This window comes from Nelusetta ayraudi, unplaced genomic scaffold, assembly GCF_046127955.1.
Source record: "Nelusetta ayraudi isolate G7.1 ecotype Tasmania unplaced genomic scaffold, CSIRO-AGI_Nayr_v1 ptg000011l, whole genome shotgun sequence".
In the NCBI taxonomy this organism is placed as follows: Eukaryota; Metazoa; Chordata; class Actinopteri; order Tetraodontiformes; family Monacanthidae; genus Nelusetta; species Nelusetta ayraudi.
Window position 1 is genome coordinate 6,712,155 of NW_027466061.1, and position 16,673 is coordinate 6,728,827.

Consider the following 16,673-nt stretch of genomic DNA (forward strand, 5'->3'; position numbering starts at 1 on the left):
GATGCACATGTTAAATTTAGACATTTACATTTTTGCATGCCAATAGTGCGACTTCCAGTCATAAACTTTCCTCTTTTGTCCGTAAAAACAGTGGCTCGGTAAAGCTTTTGATTGTTTTTATTTTCAGGTTACTCATACACCTTCCACATTTGCCCTACATTCACCCTCATGAAGGAGGCTGAATGAATGTTTCTCGGTTTCGGAGATTTTCATTCATCCCCACGCGGTGAATGAACATCAACAGCAAAATGAGCGGATGGGTTTCTCTCTGCGTTTGAACCGAAACACTTGCTATTACCGCCGTTTCTCGCGTTGTGCAAAAATAAAATATTAACAAAATTTAACATTTCCTTCTCTCTCTTTTTTTTTTTTTTTTTTTTTTCAAGAAACGGATGGTTGCTGAAATTCAATCTCAGCCACATGCGACAGTGCTCGATTACAACCAATGCCCCTCGCAAAATCAGCGGAAAACCATTTCTAGGGGTGTTTTAGAACATCAACTTCATAAAATAGGTCCTTTGTTGAGGAAACACACCGTAATGAATTCGTGTCGACTTTATTTCTTTATAGAACGAATAAAAACGTTCCCTATGACATTGACTCTCTCGAATTGATGACGTAAAGTAGTACATTTCTTAATTTTCAACGGACTAAATTTAACACCACCCCCTAAAAAGTGGTTCAGCCCTCGAGGTTACCGGAAGTTGTTTCAGCTGCCATGTTTGGTTGCTTTGTTGTAGGCTTCTACTTGGTTTCCTACAGAATTAGTGAGTGTGGAAATGGAGCCGAGCTGGAGTACGTTTCTTTTTCAAGTAAGTTCACTCTCGTGGAAGAAAACTGGCGTATTTCGTAGAGCGACGACTTAAAAATGCGCGCACGGGATATTTTGGCGGCAAACACAGTTTTTGAGCAAGTAATACCAAGCTGAAGTAACCGAGCAAAACAATGGTATATGAATCCAGGCTTCCAGCTGTGAGGCTTGGGAATGACGCTAGAACAAAAAATCACTTCTCCCACTCGAGTGTTCGAAAAATGTGCTCCATCGTCCCTTTGTGCGTGTGCTTAGGTGGCGAACGTCCATCCGCTCGACAGCATTCGCGATCCTTTAAAGTTTGTTTCCCATGTCGAAGCCAGCAAAACATGTGGGATCATTTGAAGTAAAGGCTGGAGACGCCACTGCACCGTTACAATCGAGACAGAGCTGTTTTTTTTCCTCCGGTTGACGACTGTGATCGGACGCCGTGTGTTTAATGAGATTTTGAACAATATGTTTTATCAGCATAAAGTAAAATGGCATTTTTAAAATAATGTGAAACCTCACAAGATCGGCATGGTTGGATAAGTTCAACGATGGACTTTCAGCTACTGAGATTTAGTCTTCGGACATATATTTGCAAGTCCGCGGTGAACTTTCCGCTTGCCTCAGCCGGTTTAGCCGTAACTAGCCAAGTTAGCTACCGATGTTTAGGCTGCCCTCTCCAAACTCCTGGCTAATTCAGCCTAATTTGGGCGAGGCTTGTCGTAGCAAGGTCGCAAAACAGACGTTAACACGTTCACGCAACCAGCGCCGTATCTTTACATGCCTCTGTTTATTAACCAGCTATTTATTGTCGCAGACGCGGTGGGAAGGAATTTAAACTATGCGAAGCTAACACTAGCAACGAAAAGGCGCATTTGAAATTAGCAACAACATTACGCAATTTGTAAATCCATTTTTTTTTTCCGTCGCCGTGGCCGAGCGTGTGCGACTGTTGAGTGCTAGGTGCCACGGTTTAGTGCTTTTCGCCGTGTACTAAGATGGACGTCTATTGTTCAATGAAATGAATGAAATGTTTTATTCCCGTGGCCTTAGTTAGCATCAAAGAAACGAGCCCGGTGCGCGCATGGAAATGTAAGAGCTCAAGTTTTTGAGGAGAGGGCACCATTCAAAAGATTAAATGTTTGGCGCGAAATCTTTTGTTTTATTCCGACGCGGTTTAGCTCAATTTGGACGTGTGTTTGCCTGAAACCCCGTCGTGATTTGTAGTCCTGTTCATGTACTACATCCACTAGCGTTGTTTTATTTAATTTAATTTATTTTTTATTATTATTATCGTGCACGATGATCCGGTGTATGGTTTAAGTGTGTGTAGAAGACCGCTTAGAACTTCGCTTTCACTCGCTTTCCTAATCAGTTCATCCCTTTAATATTTGGGAAGAACAGAAGTTGGGGAAAGTGTGTCAGATCCGCATAGTCATCGGTTTCGTATCAGACATTCTTGATGTATTAAGTCCTAGTTATTAAAAAAAAAAAAAAAAAAAAAAAACTGATAGCCGGTGTAAAATAAATTCCTGTGTTGGCCATTAGTTCTACTTTTAGTCTGTTTTATGAAACTGCATGTATTGCCGACTAGTGTGATAAGAAGTGAGGCAATTACTGCACGGTTGTGTCAAACGAGGCGTGGGGCTGATGTCTGACTGGAGTAGGTCATGTGTGACATCTAGGAAAGTTGCACTCGCATGCCGCCCTTTAGTCAGGGAGCAGATGCTCTGTTCTCAAAAAGAACAAGTTGGTACAAAAGACTACATTTCCTCGCCTAGTGTTGCAAACAATAACTATGAAAATGCACTGTACAATTTATGGTCGTGCAGTGAAGTTTATTTTGTATTTTGTTTCTCACAGTTCTTGGGTTGCACCAACCCCCCCCCCCCCCCCTTCCTTTGGAGCGTGTGCTTTAACTGCCTTAAGATTTATCATATCATCACATCTCTTTAAGCACTTTCTTTGGGGTGGAAGAAGGCAGCTGGATGGTGCGGCTGTATCTGGCGTCTCGCCAGAAGCTCTGCATGTATTATGTACCTTGTGCTGTTACTGTGTCAGTCTCATGTAAATCTGAGCACGGTTAGCATTCAGGAGCAGGGCGCAAGTGTAGCAATAATTCATTCAGCTGCCCAGCCGTCAATTATTTTTAGTGCTTTAGTCCTTTACAGCACTACTTTTTTTACATAGAAAAGTTTTTTTTCTTTTTTTTCTCTTTTTTTAAACAAAGCCATATTAAAAGATGATTGTCATATACTTGTTTGGACACTTTGTCAGCCCCTTTATACATTATCCACATTGTTGTGTAAATGAGCTTGAGAATTACCATAAGTACATTTCTTTCTATGCCTTTGTTGATTAATGTGCAACATATTAATAATCCAACATCCTTAAGGCTACAGTGAAGATCTCTTGTGATTCATGTTTAGATCTTTGTGGGTCACGATGCACAGACTTTGGCTCGCAGTTCTATACAATATATGGAGATAAGTTAGAAGAAGGATCTTTTTTATTTTATTTTTTAGAAGTCCTGATGTTTTGTTTTTCTTTATAACTTAAACTCAACTTCAGCTTCCTCTGCAATTGTAAGGCTAGAGAAAGTTTTTGATTGATTAGGTTATCAGAGTCCCCCTGATCTTTTTGACCCAGTTTAAGTTATTCTGTCAATTTCACCAAATAAAGTCTTTGCTCTTCAATAGATTTCTTAAGTAAAGCACAATATATAATTTAGATACCTTTTTAGCTTTTAAAAGTTAAAAAAAAGAAGAAGAAAAGAAGCTGTTATTGATTTGTTGTGCAGTCAAAATGCTTTTTTGTTTACAATAAACAAATGGCTGGAATTGATATGGGCAATGTGGACAGAAAGGCACTCATTAAACCTTTTACATGGCAACCAGTAGCTAAATGCTGAGGGAACATGTAGCTGTCTGCCTGACATGTCTTTGGCATTGTGGTTATACTCCTGCAGAAAGTGGTTTTTGACTAGTAAAATGTTTCATAACTGCTTGCACTCCCCTCCTGAGGCTTTCACAGCAGCGCACACACACATAATGATTTGTGACCTTGCTTTGGTTTAACGTCCCTCAATAGTTTTCCAAAAATCCACTTCAGCCTACTTGTACTCGTACCTGGGTGTTTGTCAGAGGTTGGTTGAGCAGCGCACGTTGCTCATTCTAAATGAAAAGCCACTCAAGCAGTCTGAATCGGTGGGCACATGCTCCAGTAGCTCCACATTGTGGAGGGGTCAGGTAATTTTATACAAGAAAGTCAACTGGTTTTGGCTTCATGCGCCGCTGAACAACTTTCATGAATGAACCTGCCCCCACCTGTGACCCTGTATCTGAAGTTTCCCTCCATAGTTTCTTTTCTATAGATCACCTCTTATTTCGGGCATCGCTCATTGCACTTGTTTGCAAGCCAGTCACATCGTGGCAGACATTATGCCTTTAAATGTTCAAAGGGCTTCACATACTGCAGCTTAATAGGCTGAAAAGGGGACATCTCTGACATTCCTGTGCTGGCTTATGCATTTTTTCCAATACATTTTTGCAAAGATTAGTTTTCCGAAGCAGAAGAAGGGCGATTTGAGACTTCAGTGGAAGTTTCAGGCTAGGCATACAACCTTTATGCCCAGCCTCAAACCCTTTGTCTTCCTTCAACCTCAGCAGGTTTTTAACGGACGACAAAGTGCCGTGTTTCAGCGTCGGTCAGAAAAGCCTCCCAGTTGAGGCCACATGTGAAATTACGGAGACCTGAAGATGGCTCACATAAATGGAATGCTGCTCTTTTCAATGTTTGTAACTACACCTGTGCCCTTTGTGGGGTAGACAAGACAAATGTATTGTGAAGTGGTGTAGTGTTCATAGCAGCTGTAGTCATGACAATATAATTGGCGTCATTATTACTTTATGTAACTCTGTTTTGAATTTTGTCCGGTCAAAATGGTTCCGTTGATTGCTGCAGAAATCTGCTCTGTTTTGATTTTTTTGCAACTTTGAAGCAATTTTAAATTGCAGAGAAAGTGCCAGTGTCCATATCAGGCCAGTAGCCTTTGGCTTCAGGGTTTTATTCAGTCCCAAAAAAACACAGCGCTGCAACAATTGGCCATTTTGGATGGATGCATCCTGGTTTTAGTCACAAAATCCAGATATCAAGTCAAGACAAAAGGCCTGATGCCAGACCCTCTAGGGTGCCACTTAGGTATTATAAAGCTGTCCGTTTCTTCCCTGCTTGCAAGTTTTTCTTACAAACGAGCCCAAGTTGGAAAAATCCAAAGTTTCCAAACTGTAAGTAGTGTTTTTCTTTTTTTCTTTTTTTTTTTTTTTTAACTTGTGGCATCTGTAAAGGTCCTGTCCCAGAAATATCACACTGTGGAAAAGATCAACCAAAACAAAAGTTGTATATAGAGTAGTAGTATAAAGTAAATTAATAAAGCAAGTGCTTGGTCTGTGCATGTGTGTGTTGGTGAAGAGTTGTCATGTTTTTCCCAAATTCCCCCCAAAAAATCTGTGTCTGTATTGTAGTATTAGTTGGGCTCTTTTTTAAGCTGAGATCACGGCAAGCAGCTGTAGAGTGAGCAACAAAAGATTTGAGAGAGACAGCGCATAATCTGACTCAGACCATGAGCTCAGCTCGAGTCTACAGTGGCCCGTGGAGCCATCAGGACACTCCCTCCATTTTGATGTTATTTATGAGGGAGCAGCCCCAGTTGTCAGAGCGCATTTGTGTCAAAATGGTCAGAGCTGCATGAAGGCACAGCAGCTTACAGGCCCTGCACCTCTGTGGAGCGGCAGGCCGTCTGCGGCGGCTGTGTCTGCCGCCCGCCAGCTTCACAAAGAGGGTTCATCCACCCAAACATAAAGCCCCACCACCAACACCCCCCCCCCCCCCCCCCCCCCCCGTGCCAGTGGACTGGCACGACGATGACTAATCCTGGAGGAAGGTGGCAAGTGTGAGCAGGTGCTGAGACAAACGGACGTGTGGGTTTTTTCGCTGGCGTTTGCCGCCAGTTCCCAGGTCGCAGGGTTTTTTTGCCCCTTCTTCTCCTCCTCCTGCGTACGAGGAGAAGGACGGCTAGTTTGGTGGAGTGGTGTGTCGGTAAACAATGTCCCCGTCTCATGAATAGATGAGCCAAATCAATGAAGATGAGCATACAAAGATCCCCCGCTGAGGCATCACTGCTCAGATTTGTGTCTCCCACAATGGGCTGGATGACATAAGGAGGACATTGTGCGGCTCATTTTTCTTTTCTCCGAGCCGCCTCCTCTGTTGCCACTCCTTTCTGGGCCGGCCTGCGTCGATGGATGATTGAACCTCAAAGGGAAAGGTCAAGCATTTCACCTTTCCCTTTTCTTGCCCGTAGCCGACTACACAGTTGTCTTGACTGCGTCCGTTTGCCCAAACAACAGCAGCAACCGATTTTTTTCTTTCCCGTTTAAAACACAAATGGAACTATTTGCATGTTGATGTGCATTTTTTTTGTAAATTTTGCTATTCTGTCTTGCCTTAATTAAATTCTTAATGCTGGTGTCGGCAAAGAATCACATCGGTTTGGGGAACGCAAGGCATCTCATCGGCTTAGAAACTAATTTGTTTCACCGACTTCTGAACCGTGCGACGGTCAAAATGCAGCTTTTGGTGACATTCCAAGGTCTCTGCAGAACCCAGACACCTCCAAATGGCTCGCAGCGCTCCCACAATGAAAGCCATATGCGTGTTTGCAGCGGAGTCGTTACTTTGTGTCAGCTTTGCTGTAGGAAGTGTTGGATTGTGGGTCTACGTCGTGTGTTGGAGCTGACAGTCTGCGGCACCGCAGTCTGCAGGCCTCCTGTTTTTTCTTCTCTGGCTCCTTGACTCAGCACCGTGGCAATATGATCATTTGCCATTTAGCGTGCAGTGTCTGGGTACTTTTGGACCGGGGCCGTGCTGTGTCACCATTCGTAATGACAGCTGCATTGCATCCCCCCCGCTTCATGATAACAGGGACTGCTGCTGGAGAAAGACAGTAAAGCCATTTGTTCTGAAAACCCAAAATGGGCTTTTCAACCCAGCAGTATCGCCACGTACCTCGCACCCGACTCCACACATTTGAAGTTACCGCTCAGCTCGGCCTGATTGTTGTTGTTTTTTTTGTGTGTGTGTGTTGATTCCACAGCAGGCGAATGAAGCCCTGCACCACCAGCACCAAGTGGCCCAGAACAGCCTGCTGCCACTCCTCAACGCTGGGGCCGAACCCATCGACCAGAAGCCCATCCTGCCCATCCAGTTAGACCAGAAGCCCCCGACCAGCGCCGCCGACCTGCTCAAGGACAATATGGGCAGCGGGGGTGGCGGGCGGCCGCCGATGCCCGTCATCAAGAAGGAGCACAAGGGCAAGACGCCCTTCGTGTGCGGCTACTGCAACAAGGCCTTCCGTGACAGCTACCACCTGCGGCGCCACGAGTCCAGCCACACCGGCATCAAGATGGTGTCGCGGCCCAAGAAGACGGCGCAGTCGGCGCCCACCATGGTGCCCATGATCTCCTCCATGCAGCGGGAGAACAACGGCAACCCCTCCTACATCTCCACGGTGGCGGGCATCCTCTCCACGGCCACCACCTCCGTCTCCTCCAGCATCATGACGTCGTCGGCCATGGGCAACTTGCCGCAGCAGAACATCCCCAAGAAGCCGCCCAAGCCCGTCAAGAAGAACCATGGCTGCGAGATGTGCGGAAAGGCCTTCCGCGATGTCTACCACCTGAACCGCCACAAGCTCTCCCACTCGGACGAGAAGCCCTTCGAGTGCCCCATCTGCCAGCAGCGCTTCAAGCGGAAGGACCGCATGACTTACCACGTCCGCTCCCACGACGGCGGAGTGCACAAGCCCTACGTGTGTTCTGTGTGCGGGAAAGGATTTTCCAGGTAATCGCCCCTGACTGCTTTTTTTATCTATGTATTACACACCTCAGAGATAAGAAAAGTAAACGTGTGGATTCAAATGTCCCGAAAGGTCGCTCAGAGGCTGCAACTCTTATTAGAAGTACATTTTCTATCTCCCTGTGCATGTGTGCCCTGTAGATTTGTCCCCCCAAAATATATATTTATATGTTTATCACTGGAATGTTGCTGACAAGCTTCTAATCTGTTTGCAGATCAGAAGTTTGCTAATTTAAAACAGCGTTGTTTCTGTATATGTTGTCAAAGTATTTATCAGCCCCTGGATTTTCTGCATTTCTCCTTGCGGCCCTTAAATTCTAAGTTATGTGCCAATGTGCTCCTAGTGGAGATAAAAAAAAAAAAAAAAGTTAGTCTGGAGCCCTGGCTTAGTCATCATCTAGCTTGATTGCATCTGCAAAACACTTCCCAAAAAGTGCGGAAAAGGGCCAAAGGCATTTTGACCCCTTTGTTTATCTAGCTGAGACGTTTCCTTGGCGGTGCCAGACGGTTACGTCTGTCAGGATGAAGCCAGACTGGCAAAGACACACAGCTATGATTGGCTGCTGGGAGCCGGCAGCGGATTTCATGGGAGTGTAATATTACCCGTTTCAAATGTCTTTCTGCATTCTTTTTATAGCCGGCGAGGTGTAGAAATAAGTCATGTTCCCGACTAGAATAGCATAATGGCGGAAAAACGCACGTCATCCTTCATGCGCTAACCGACAAGTGAAGTGGCTGTAAAATCAGACTCGGCCTTCCCAAAGGCTCGTGAGCACTTTGCCTTTTTTTTGTGTGTGTGTGTGTTTTATGGTTTTCTGCTTGCCCACAGATTTCATCATACAAAGCAGGATCAGTCACTTCACCGTCGGCTCTCCCGAGGTGAAAACGTGGAATCCCATAAATTCCCCCGTCGCCGGGCACATCCTGCGGGATCTATTTTAGGAATCATTTACAGCAGATACTCACTTAGTGCATGAAACCTGCCTTTTAGTCCCGAGCAGCCTGGGACTCCCATAAAAATAACTCAGCACGTCACTCAGCGCGGGGCGAGCGTGGTTTATGTCCAGCCAGAGTAGCAGCAGCCTGAGGTGGGTTTGGGTTGGTCCCATGTACATGTACTGGACCTTTTGTGTTTTCTAGCAAGAACACCAGCGTTTGTCTGTCGCTCAACTCCCCGGAAATGAGAAAAGTCCCTCTCTGATGTGGGAATGGGCCATTTGTGATGTCACAAGGGGCATTGATACCTCAGTCAGGTTAGTGACGGCGCCCCCTCCTGGCAGGGTGTGGTTCACCCAGCCGCCCTTGTTTTTGTCACCTACCAAACCTGTGTGAGGCACAGAAAGAAAGGCATTTTAGCAGGAGGGCGTAAACACGGGGCTAAACAAGTTGTTTCTCAGTGGTCAGGGGAAGTTTATTTTTTCTGGTTCAGATCAAGGGAAGTTTATTGATCAATCACGAGGCTGTTCTTCACCACTGCTGCTAGACAACCAGACTAAAAACAGATTTATACGGCATCTTTAAAGTTTAAGTGGACTTTTTCTGTCTGTGCCGAGACAGTGTTGTCCTTGTACTGTACTTGTGTTTTTGTTTTTTCTGCACCTGGTGCGCAGCCACATCACAGAGCCGGGCGAGCGCGGCAGCGGTGAGAAAGCGCGGACAGATTCGGCAGGATTCCCCAACCGCTCCTGTTTATGCATAAAGCTCTCGATCAACAAGTATCAACGGGTTTACAAGGCCGCTGTCAACAGCAGCGAGCTCCCGTAATCTCCCTGCGCCGCTCGCTGCCGCGCCAGGAAATCATTTCACTCTCTAATTGTGGCGTTCCGGCATCGCCGAGCAAAGTCTCGACTTGCCTGCGTGCGGTTTGGGAAAAAATAGTCACGGCAAAAAAAAAAAAAATGAAAGAAAACTTCCGGGGGCGTGCGTGCGTGCGTGTGTGCGTGTGTGTGCGTGTGTGTGTGTGTGTGTGTGTGTGTGTGCACTCTTTCCCTCGGCTTTGATGCTTGCAATTGTTGACAGAAACGAGTCTTGAGCGTGAGTGCAGGGAGAAGATACAACTGGACAAGGAATGCAATTACCAGATTACCCCCCCACCCCCTTCTCCCTCCACCAGATCAGTGAATGGCGACCCTCTTGCTCATTGCATGACATGAATGTGAATGATTCAGCTCCCTCGCCAGGCCTGATTCTGTGACCCCCTCACTGTCGCCATGGCTGTTTTCCCTGTATTTATAGTCTGGCTGAAGTTAAGACTTGTGCCTCCGCTGACCCCCCCCCCACTCCCTCTCCCCTGCCTGCCGTCGTCGTAACCACATGTTTAAACAGTCGCACATGGGAGAGCAGCAGTGGTTTGGGAAGGGGAGGGGGGGGGGGCGTCGCTTGTCACTTTGCAGTTCCCGCCAGCGTGTCACAGAGTGTCTTGGCCCCCTGGGAATCCAGTGAACCGTGCGTCCGCGCTCGGGTCAACACGTCTACCACGCCGCCGATAAGTATTGCGATGGCTCGGCGCGGGGGTGACGTTCACCCGCAGCAGCATCTGGAGGAGCTCCCGAGAGACGCACAACTTTATCAGGCGCATCAGCCAAGCAGCTTCTCAGCCGAGGCTGCAATATCAGCAGGGGTTGCTGGGGGGGGGGGGAGCAGTTTCAGGCAGGCCTCCAAACGCTGTGACGCCACGGCCGGGATTCATCTGCATACTGGAAAGTGAGAATGGGATCTGAATAACAGGCCACTGAGTCACAGCCACTCTGTCGGATATGTAGGCAGCCGCTGTCTCTGCTCCCCCCAGCCAGCCAGCCAGCCAGGAGAGGAGAGGAGAGTGGGGGGAAAAAACTTGATTCCGGTTCAAGGCACCACTTGGAGAACTCTGTTTGACTTCCTATTGTTTGTATTAGAAAGAACCCCAAAAAAAAAGGAGGTTGGGGGGTTGGGGGGGGGGGGTGCAGCATGAAAGTTAAGCTTTTGGAAGCAGCTGCCGGAGCCTCGTGACATCGCTGCTGCTCTCCTACAGGCTGAGAGGTGAAGCTCCCGGTGTAGGTACACAATCTGTCCGGGGCCTGACGGCAACTCTATTAGGACAAACTGCATCATAGATGGATGGATGAATGGATAGATAGATGGATAGATATTATATATATTATAGATGGATATAATCTGTCTATTGTTTGTCGTAATAGACTTGCCGTATGTGACGTGGTGGGCAGTCGCTGGACCCCCGGACAGATCCGGTAGCCTGACAGACGCCACCTAGCCAATGACAGTTTGCCACGTCATTGAAATCATGGACCCCGGACAGATCTCCTAGACAGGACAGATTTTGTACCTACACCAGCAGCCACTGGAGGGACGATTGCAAAGAACTGTTGGCTTGTGTGTGTGTCACATCACCATTGGGTCCCGTATCGATCGCTGTGTGACTCAAGCCGTTCCTGTCCCCTGCTCTTTTTTTCTGTGTTTGGCGACTCGAGTTTAAGTTTAAGGTGAAAGAAGAAAAGTTTGATGCGAAATAATAATGCGTGAATGTGTTTTTTAATTGTCTTTGAGAATTGCAACGTAAATTTCATGTTGGACCTCGTTTGTCGAGATGATTTCTCAGATTTATATCAAAACAGGCGAGCGGTGTAATAAGCTGTAATGGCACTGTGGTAATTAAATCAAAAGGGATTTACATAAAACCTTGAAAGTTGATTAAAAACACAGTAGTTGATATAAGCACACAAATACAGCCTATAAAATAATCTTCACTGACATAAAACTCAGTCGGAACATCTGAAAATCTCTGTCTGTCTGAAGGGAGCTTGTTTTGTCTCCGTCTCTTTTTTCTTTTTTTTCTTTTCTTACAACCGCCTCTTTAAAATCAAACCGTCATCACAACCCCGGAAAAAAAACAAGTGGAAAACAAACTAATTTACCGTCTGAGTGTGACGCGAAACTAGGTCAAACTAATTCATGCCCGATTGATCACGAAGAATTAACTGCCATTGACTGAGACTTGGAGCCCCACCCCCCACCCCCCTCCGCCCACCCCCTACCCTCTCCCCTCGCTCCCCCTCATTATCAGAGCAAACAGAGCACATCCATATGCCTCCACGTCCCTGCACAGGCAAGGTATAGAGGAGACGTTTGATTCTCAGAGTGTTGACCTGACCGCTGCTGCTCTGCTCTGTCTCTCCTCCTCAGGCCAGATCACCTGAGCTGTCATGTGAAGCATGTCCACTCCTCAGAAAGACCGTTTAAATGTCAAGTCACGGTGAGGCCTGAAACTCTTCTCTCCCCCTCGCTGCATTCCTCTGCGCTGCATTTCCTCCTCAGCGTTCTCATCCTTTTCCCTTTTTCTTTTTTCCCACTCTCCCCCTCCTCCCCCGCAGGCCTGCACCTCTGCTTTTGCCACCAAAGACAGACTCCGTTCACACATGATCAGACACGAAGGCAAAGTGACCTGCAGCATCTGTGGGAAGATGCTGAGCGCCGCCTACATCACCAGCCACCTGAAGACTCACGGCCAGACCAACTTCAACTCCTGTAACAAAGGTACCGCCAGTCCCACCTCGGTAGCGGCTTCTCCTGCCGCCTCCGAACGTCCCAAAGAGATCTGAGGTCACCGACTGTGATCCGCACATTGTATCGTAGTCCCACTGCTGGCCGTTTAGCCACATCCCATGCTAGCAAGATTTGTAGGGCCCCATGTTGCCCTCGCCTTCATCCATCCACCATGTCTTTGACGAAGGTTCACACCCCGCGTGATTTCACATTTTTCTCATGAAATTTGTGATGTTGGGGCAAAATGATACATATTCACTTCAGGTGGACTGATACTGTGGCCTGGTGTCACTGTAAAAAAAAAAAAAAAAAAGAAATTACCTGAATAATCAATGAGACGTTTTATATTTGTGAAGGACGTTCACACAAACGTGCACATGTATGACAGTACGTTGGACAGTATGATTTGATTCACTTCTACTAGATGTCTTATAGTGTTTCACACTAACACACTTTTAATGCCCTCATTTGTTTTTACGACGTTTTCCAATTTTATTTTATTTATTTTGCTTCTCTTATAGTTTTCCAACTCACCAGGCAGGATGTGTGCATTAAGTGGGCACCCTCTTCTTTTGTTTTAACACTGACCAATATTGCAGGGCAGTGCAATAACCTTCAGTGCATTATTGATTGATTGCATTGATGATGTGTTGGATGCATATTTCACAAGTGATTTTTGCTGTTCCTTTTTATGACATTAATAATGTCCAATAGTCACTTTGCAGTGCCAGTGGTGCAGTGTTGGCCTAGCAGGGCAGTGACTGCTAGTATCTACATTTGGGGGCTAATTCAATGAACTGTCATTAGCAGGATTACCATAGCGCAGTATTGAGATATTATGCTGTGACCTAAACACGTGGTATTGTGTGTTCTCTCCCTGCCAGTAATTGCAATAATTCCACGCACACGCGTTTTGTCATTTGCCACCTGACCCGCGTTTCTTTCCCCCCCCCCACCAGACGGCAACGGCGTGTGCAACTCGGCCGCAGCCACGCCCGTGAGCATATCCGCTCCCATCACCACGACGATGAACCGGGGCATCAACAACCACCCGGTCACCATCGCGGCGCAAATGAACATTAGCACCAACACGGTCAACATCACGTCTCCGGTGAGCCTGCAGCACCCGGTCACCATCACCGGACCCGTCAACATCGCCTCGGTCAACATCCCCTCCTCGGGGCCCATGAATATCGCCCACCCGGTGGCCCTCACGACCCCCATGCCGATGAACATGGCGGGCCCGCTCAACATCGCCATGAGGCCGGTGGACAGCATGTCCTTCCTGTCCCAAGTCCTGCCCTCCTCCCCGCCGTGGTAGAGCAGAGCAGAGCAGAGGAACAGCAGTGAGGAGGGAGAGAAAGCTGGGGACTGGCCAGAAAGAAAGGGAAAATGAAGTAAACCAAGAGACTCCTGCCCGCCGGTACTATCCTATCAGTCTGGCAACCCGCCCCCAAAGCCCCTCCCCCGCCCCAAACCTACCCAACCACGTCCCTTAACCCTCTTCTTCAAGGCCTGACTTGAAAACCGTTGCGCGAGCCGGTAGGAGGTCCCAGAGTCGCCGAGCCGAGCGGCTGGCGACACGATTAGATAACAAGTAGGATCGATCTTTAAAAATTAAAAAAAAAAAAAGCAAAGAAAAAAAAAAGCAGGACAACTGTAAGACTTAGCGTAGTCGGTTAGAAAGATGAAACTGTGATTTGTGAGACGACAGAGTGAGAGGAGAGGATATCCCTCAAGCACCTTGTTGAGGAGCCCTGTAGGAAGAAAAACACACATGCGCACACATACACACGCACTCACTCACTCACTCACTCTCTCTCACACACACACACACACACACACACACACACACACACACACACCTGTGCTCTTGTAAAAGGGAGATGAGAAACGGACTGAAGCAATAACCACAAATTGCTGTTTTTCAATGTTTTTACGAAATCTCTCCCCGAAGCCTCTGGGTGTTTCATTGTATGTAGTTTTGTTTTTTGTTTTTTTTAACTATAGCCTGCTAATCACTATCTATTTAATGTTATAGGAAATGAGTCTAGTAAAAGGGACAGCAGCTTCCACTCGCATGGAAGAATATTTTTTCACAGTGCTATAGCTTTTTTGTTTTCCTCCCCTCAGATTGTAGGTATGCTCTCGAGGTACAGTGACTAACTTGTACAGTTGACATAGTAATGTATTTTTCATGTCAGCATTTTACTTGTTTTTGCTTTATTCGCTCGAGCGGACCGTCTCGGCATCGTCCCCTTGACGAGTTACCATTTGTACTTTTGTTTTCTGTTTGTATGGAAACACAAAGGTTTTTGTCTTTCGTTGCCTATTGTTCTTTTTTTTTTTTTTTTTTTTCATGATGTCAGAATGGAACGAGTCTTGCACTGAAAGCATATCCTACGTACAGGTGAACAGCAGTATTATCAAAGATCAAATTTCTTTTATTTTCATTTTTTTTCCGAGTCTTAAGTGTTTTTGGTAAACCAGCCTGCACTTAAGGGCCATCTAGTGGCCAACCATGGGAAGGCCCGGCCTTGTAGTGACGCGTTCTTCAGGCTTATTGCCATCTTAATGGTGACAAATTAGTTTTGCCTGACTCTTCTGTACACTGTTCATTTTTTTTTTAAATATATATTTTTTAATTATTATTTTTTTATGGAATTCTGTCATAGCCCCAAGATGACACTAAGAACCCCTTTCTCAGGGAACACACATACTCATGAATTTGGTTCCTTTTAAAATTGGTAATGTCAAGTATCTTGATTCTTAAACTCCATGAACTTTCTTTTTAGATTTCCTTAAGCGTTGCGTTGCTACAAAATAGAGAAAGAAAAAAAAACTGTTTGAGTAGGAATAAATTTTTAACCCTAACCGTCCATTAAAAATAATTGTTTACTGTGCAATGGCATACATGCTGTACCTTTTCTTTTCTTTTCTTTTTTTTCTTTTTCTTTTTTTAAGTTTCCTGATTTTATTTTTTCCCTACATTGCCTTTTGAGTTCAGCTCCGGCTGCAGAGGTGTGACGCTGAGATCTGGATATGTTTGATAAAATGCAAGTTTGTGTCCATTAAAATAATGGGAAAAAAGTTGATGTTGCATGACCTCCCCCCGCCTGAACACTGTACTCCCTGAACATTAACTATTTTTTAAATGAATGCCATGTGATCTCAACAGTGTTGCAGCTCTTAAACTCATTTCGGTTTCTACGTTTAAAAAAAAAAGAAAAAGCGCAGAATGCATGTTTTTTTTCCCCTTTTTTTTTGTTCAAAAGAAACTTAGTGTAGCTTTATTTTTGTTCTTATGCATTTACGTAGATACTCTATGATAGCCTGTTTGCCAAATTTGATACAGCAATGTGTTAAAATTGAACATTTCATTTGTGGAATTGAACATCTCTTATTTTTAAGGAAAACTGATAATTGGAAATTCCAGTACCCTTGTGAAAGCAGTTGAATGTATATCTTTGTACAAAACTATTTTAGTTCCAAGGATATGGTAGTTACAATAGATGTGAAAGATAAGATAACCTTTTTTTATAAATCTTTTGTATTAGATCATTAACAATGGTAATTTTGTATATATGAGAGGCTAGGCTTTCTGATTAGCAGAAAGGTCAAACATTCCTACATTTTTTTTAAATGTATGTTTGTCAAATTATTACATAAACATGCGCAACGTTATGTGCCTTTTATTTGGGTTGTCTAAATAAAAGAAAACTATCCAACGTGCTTAATGTATTAAGTTATGTTCCACATTCTGAGGTTGGGTCCTTGTCATTCTTCCTCAGCGGTGGGCCTCCAGGTGCTCTTTGCTGTCCTCTGTCTCTTTCTTGCCCAAGTCCTGACTGTGTTGCACTGGTGCTGGTTTGGCCAGTCATCTTCGATCTGCTCAGCTTCACTTCCTCAGTGGCTCAATCAGCGGCTCCGTCCCGCCTTCTCTGCAGTACCAACGTTGACATTATACCACAGGTGCACTTCCAGCTCACAAGTGATTAATGCTCAGCTTTCAACCTTGCTCCCGAAAACGTCAGTTTCACCAACTGCAACATCATTTCTTAAGCGGTACCGGCAAAGGAGTGCTCCTTGCAGAGCCTTGACCTCTGCAGACCCTGTGAAGAATCCAGCTTAAAGTAGTAGAAGAAGAAGGTTGTTTTTTTTATTGTATTGAGGTATCATTCTATCACCCCAAAATGCAGAATTTATGGCATAATCTAAATGTGTTTTGTCATTCTGTTGTGTTGATTTTTGCCAAGCCAGCTTCTCCCACACTCTGTAGATCTGTGGTGGTCAACTGGATGGATTGACATTTTGCTTTAATAGGCCAAACTGAATTCAAGCACAACTTCCAAGCAGACCACAGGATCAAGTAGTGCACGAGGGTTGACTATGGTCGGAAAAAACAGATTTGAAAAGGAGT

At 45.5% G+C, this 16,673-nt stretch overlaps 1 protein-coding gene across 1 annotated transcript; it reads left to right on the forward strand.

The window, feature by feature from the left end:
* Positions 1–652: 652 nt before the first annotated feature.
* On the forward strand, positions 653–15,985 carry LOC142884577 (vascular endothelial zinc finger 1-like). The gene is made up of 5 exons (XM_076020315.1): positions 653–812; positions 6,954–7,699; positions 11,894–11,963; positions 12,082–12,244; positions 13,213–15,985. Exons 1-5 carry the CDS (start codon positions 780–782, stop codon positions 13,572–13,574), a joined length of 1,374 nt encoding a protein of 457 aa, XP_075876430.1. The 5' UTR covers positions 653–779; the 3' UTR covers positions 13,575–15,985.
* Positions 15,986–16,673: the final 688 nt, after the last annotated feature.